Source organism: Alosa alosa, chromosome 24, assembly GCF_017589495.1.
Source record: "Alosa alosa isolate M-15738 ecotype Scorff River chromosome 24, AALO_Geno_1.1, whole genome shotgun sequence".
Lineage (NCBI taxonomy): Eukaryota > Metazoa > Chordata > Actinopteri > Clupeiformes > Clupeidae > Alosa > Alosa alosa.
Window position 1 is genome coordinate 8,926,135 of NC_063212.1, and position 5,000 is coordinate 8,931,134.

The window sequence follows — 5,000 nt, forward strand, 5'->3', positions numbered from 1 at the left end:
GAAGAATGGGGAAGAGAAAAACAACTCGGATGGAGGGAAAGCGCGACGGCCCTCTCGACGGGCTGCAGTGGTGGTGGTGTGGCCTGGGAGGCTACTGTGAGGGGTGACGCACCAGAGTGAGACATAAATCACTCCTGTCCTCACGGTGGCACAGCCACTGATCCCAGAACTGCTGGAGTCACGCTGTTCCTACTCCTCAGTGGACGCAGACACACACACACACACACACACACACACACACACACACACACACACACACACACACACACACACACACATACACACACACACACACACACACACACACACACACACACACACACACACACACGCGCGCGCGCTTCTGTGACCTTCCACACGATACTCAAGGAGAGAGGAGGAGGGGAGAGAGGAGGAGGAGAGAGAGAAGGGAGGAGGAGGAGGAGAGAGGTGGAGGAGGAGAGGGGAGGAGGAGGAGAGAGAGAAAAGAGGTGGAGGAGAGAGGAGGAGGAGAGAGAGAAGAGAGGTGGAGGAGGAGAGAGGAGGAGGAGAGAGAGAAGGGAGGAGGAGGAGAGAGAAGAGAGGTGGAGGAGAGAGAGAAGAGGAGGAGGAGAGAGAGAAGGGAGGAGGAGGAGAGAGAGAAGGGAGAAGGAGAGAGAGAAGAGAGGAGGAGGAGGAGAGGGATAGAGAGAGAAAGGGGAGAGAGTAAGAGGAGAGAGTGACAGATGGAGATAGAGAGAGGGTAAATGGAAGAGAAAAATGGAGGAAGATGAAAAGAAAGAGAGAGAGAGGGAGAAACTGGGAAAGAGGAGACAGAGAAAAGGCATTGAACAGAAATAAAAAAGTAGAAATGGTGAAGACATAGTCCCAGAGAGGGACGTGAGAAATGAGAATCTAAAGGAGAAAGATTAAATATAGAGGAGAGAGAGATGAGAGAAAAAGAAAAAAAAAACAGAGAGAAAGAATGAATCTATGGCAAATTGAAGAGGAATGTAAACATGGAGAGTGTTGCATACACAGAGAGAGAGAGAGAGAGATATACAGAGAAAGAAAGAGAGATAGAGGGAATAAGAGAAAAAGAGGGATGTTGGAATGAGATGGAGCAGTGGGAATTCTTTATGCTGCTGCTGCAGCCGCTGTCTCTGTAGCTGAGCGTAACATTGTGATCTCTACAGAGAGAGAGAGAGAGAGAGAGAGAGATAGAGAGAGAGAGAGGGGGGGGTAGCTGGGATAAGAGAGAGGGATGGCTGGCTCTAAAAGAAATCCCCAGAGTCTGCAGGGATGGAAAAGATGAGAGGAATCTTAGAGAAAAAAAACGACAGAAAAGAGGAGAAGATGAATGAAAACACCTCTCACCAGAACACGCGCTCCTTGGTGACACGCTCCTGCAGGAGCGTCCATTTGCGTCCCAAATCACTGGAAACGTACAGCTGCAGGGGAGAGAGAGAGAGAAAGAGAGAGAGAGAGAGAGAGAGAGAGAGAGAGAGAGTTAGAGACCTCATTGAGCACTGTACAGATGCTATGTAACATTGTTGGGAGGGCAGCAATATTGTAGCGTTGAAGTCAGCAGTCAGCAAACAAACATAGTAACAAACATCGAAATCTAGCCTGCTAAAATGCCCATTTCACAAGAGGAAGGAGGCTTCACCTATGCAGACTACAAGGCAATCCAAATCCAGTCAAAGCCAAGTGCAACACACACGTAAACAGAAACCACAGCATAAACCATTTTTATTGTGTTTTCCAAGACATGCAGTCAGGCAGGCAGCCCTACAGTAAACATATGCAGCAGGCGTAAACCATACTGTGGGTCCGTGTAGGTGCCTGGGTGTCTGGCGTTGCTGTGGGTGATTTAATGGCGCGAGGGTGTGAGCGGCCAGTTTCCTTCATCATGTTGAGTGTAATTATGTCCAGTGTGTCCAGGGTGTGCGGGGTCAGACGTGAGGGGGGTTGCAGGTCTACAGGGTCAGAGCACTGAATTTGCTGCTTCATCAGCTCTACATAACCCCTACTGATCCTGATAGGTGTAGGTGTGTGTGTGTGTGTGTGTGTGTGTGTGTTTGTGTTTTTGTGTGTGTATGTGTTTATGTGTGTGTGTGTATGTGTGTGTGTGTGTATATGTGTGTGTGTGTGTGTGTGTGTGTGTGTTGTGTTTTTGTGTGTGTATGTGTTTATGTGTGTGTATGTGTTTATGTGTGTGTGTGTGTGTTTTGTATGTGTTTATATTTGTGTATATGTGTGTGTGTGTGTGTTAGCATGTGCGTGTGGCTTTCGGCACATGCATCATTGATCTCCCCTCATAATAAATGGACATCGATCTCCCCACAAGAAGCATCCTGCACATCCACTCTACATTCCGGTGGGTGGAACATATTTCATCAATTTAAGCACGCTCACACACACACACACACACACAAGGAGGTATGGACATACACATACAAACACACACACACACACACACATACTGTAGACACAAGCAGGACTGAACACACACAGGGACACACACACACGGTTAGTTATTAATGATAGCGCTTGTGCAAACTGACTCAAGGCACCAATCTCCATCGACCCACCACTCAAGCATTCCTTCTCTCTCTCTCTCCCTCTCTCTCCTCTCTCTCTCTCTCTCTCTCTCTCTCTCTCTCTCTCTCTCTCTCTCATTGGCTGGAGACAGAGACGTGGTGCCCAGGCGAACTCTGCTCATAAGGCTGATAATTAGCTTGCCGATATGCACAGGCCCCAGCTGCCGCTGTTCAGCCAGGAGCGGGTATTCCACGGGAGCGTTGCCAGAACTGTGAGCCTCGGCACACGCAGGATTGGGCCAAGATAAAATGAAATGAAATGCAGTTTAATAAATGCACTTAATACAATAGGGGCTAGGCTGCCAGGCCCTTCTGAATTCATCAAATCCGACAAACTGCAGCTTCCTCGTAATACACTGCAGATAGCACCACATCAAATCTGTCATTCCAGGCAACACCTCTGCAGGCCAGGTGATTAATAACCCAGCTCTCGCAAGAGAATCTAAATGTTTGCTACAGAGAACTAACAGAGGCCAATGACCATCATTCTCTTCTACTTCATCCATCAAGTGTTGCCAGCACTGAGCAAACCCCTTTTTACTGACACCTGTAAAGGGACTATGTGTAGTATCTTTTAATTCAGAGTATGAAAGGATGGGATGGAATAGAAATGGCAACAGAACGTGAAGAAATAAGCATTTTTGATGAAATATAAAAAACGTCTATGCTCTGCGTTGTCCAGATATCCACCAAGGCTAGCTTGCCAAACAGCTACCTTTGGACCCTGTTCGGACTGTACTCTGTTGTAATACAACTTTGTAACCTCAATGCCATTCAATGCAAGTCAAATGAAGATCACCATGTCAACCGCAATGGCGCATTCAAGATTCAAGACAACTCAAATCTTATAGAATTCTACTCAGCCCCTTATACAACAGTATGGCCCCCAAATTATTATGACCGCCGCACAGCGAAGCGGCGGTCATATAGGTTTAGTGTCAGTTTTTTTTTTTTTTTCTTTTTTTCGCAAGATGTCCAAATTTCGGCCAAGGATTCCCGGACACTGTAAGACCGGGTACAATTTAAACTTGTGGGCATGTAACCCCAGATGGATAGCATGGAACCATCGTTTTCGTTTTGATCTGTAGCCCCCAGCTGGACTGGATCCCCCAAATGAGGGTAGGGCAGACACAGTTTTCTGAATATCTCGAGAACCGTAGGGTTTAGGGAGGACCATTTTTTTGTATGTTGATCTCAAAGGGCCATGTCAACCCATTCCATAACCCCTCATTCATGTATAGCGCCACCTAGTTAAACACAAAAAAGTAAAAATGAGGTATCTGTGACCTAACATAGTCAAAACTGCACGAAATTGGAAGTGTAGGATCATTATGACACCCTCTGAATGCACGCCAAGTTTCGTGGAATTCCGTTCATGGGGGGCCACACAATAATATGACACATACTCACACAGTAGACATATATACGCATGCATGCACATGCACACACACACAGGCACATAAACAGGCAAACACACACATGCACGCACACACACCCACCCACACACCCACACACACATAAACATAAACATGTACACGCATTACGCACACAATTCAAGAATTTCAGAATTATGAACAGGCAAGATGGGGTGGGGTTGTATAAAATGTATATTACATGTGAAATCTATGAACTAATCATGTTTTGGTACTTGTTGTCTAGCAGATACCAGTGAGAATTGAGTGTGCATAATGCAATTCAGTGAGACAGTTAGAATCATATATGCCTTTCAGCGTGACTTATTTTTGTGGAAAACATGTGCTGGACTGGGCGGCGGTCATATTTTGTACTGCTCTGCGGTACATCTAGTTTACTAATTTCTGATTGGACGAGAGGCATTCCATGAGTCATCACGAGTGGCAATATCTCAGGACATCCTCACCTGGGCATTTTACAGCTAGCCGTATTCATTAATGACTTAATTCATTATGAATTCATTGTTAATTGATTAATGTAAGAATAGCATTGATGAGGAGACTCCAGCCCCGGCTTGGCTCACCCTGGCGTCTTTGCTGTAGGCCAGCAGCTTGTCCTCCTCCTTGGGGTGGAAGAGCAGCGTGTCCACGCGGAAACTCAGAGGCTGCCACTGGAAGGAGGCGCCCTCATCCGTGCTGATGAACAGCATGTGCTCAGCCTCGTTGATGTTGTGGCTCACCAGGATCACCTAAACAACAACAACAACAACAACAACAACAACAGACAGACAAACAAACAAAAAAACATGTTAAATCAGAACAGAACAAATCCAATTCGTGTCAACGCTTCCTATCTTTGTTGCTGTTGGACCTTTGAAAGAACTGACGGAAATGTCTTCCTATCCGCCTATAATGAAAGGGTTCAAAGGAGAGCCTGTTCAGCTGCTAACTTCATTATTGCTTTCAACTCTGAACTCAAGCTCAAATGCAAGAATCTGATCTTCTTCTTCAAACAATTCTCCCATCT

General features: G+C 46.2%; 1 protein-coding gene across 4 annotated transcripts in view; it reads right to left on the reverse strand.

Annotated features, from left to right (window-relative positions):
* Window positions 1-5,000, reverse strand: part of sorcs2 (sortilin-related VPS10 domain containing receptor 2) — a 222,257-nt gene that overhangs the window by 40,696 nt on the left and 176,561 nt on the right. For all 4 annotated transcript variants that reach the window (XM_048236205.1, XM_048236203.1, XM_048236204.1 and 1 more), the window contains exons 4-5: window positions 4,558-4,722; window positions 1,336-1,409 (exon numbers count right to left, since the gene is read on the reverse strand). In XM_048236205.1, the coding sequence (XP_048092162.1) occupies window positions 1,336-1,409; window positions 4,558-4,722 (239 nt within the window). The remainder of the gene's footprint in view (window positions 1-1,335; window positions 1,410-4,557; window positions 4,723-5,000) is intronic.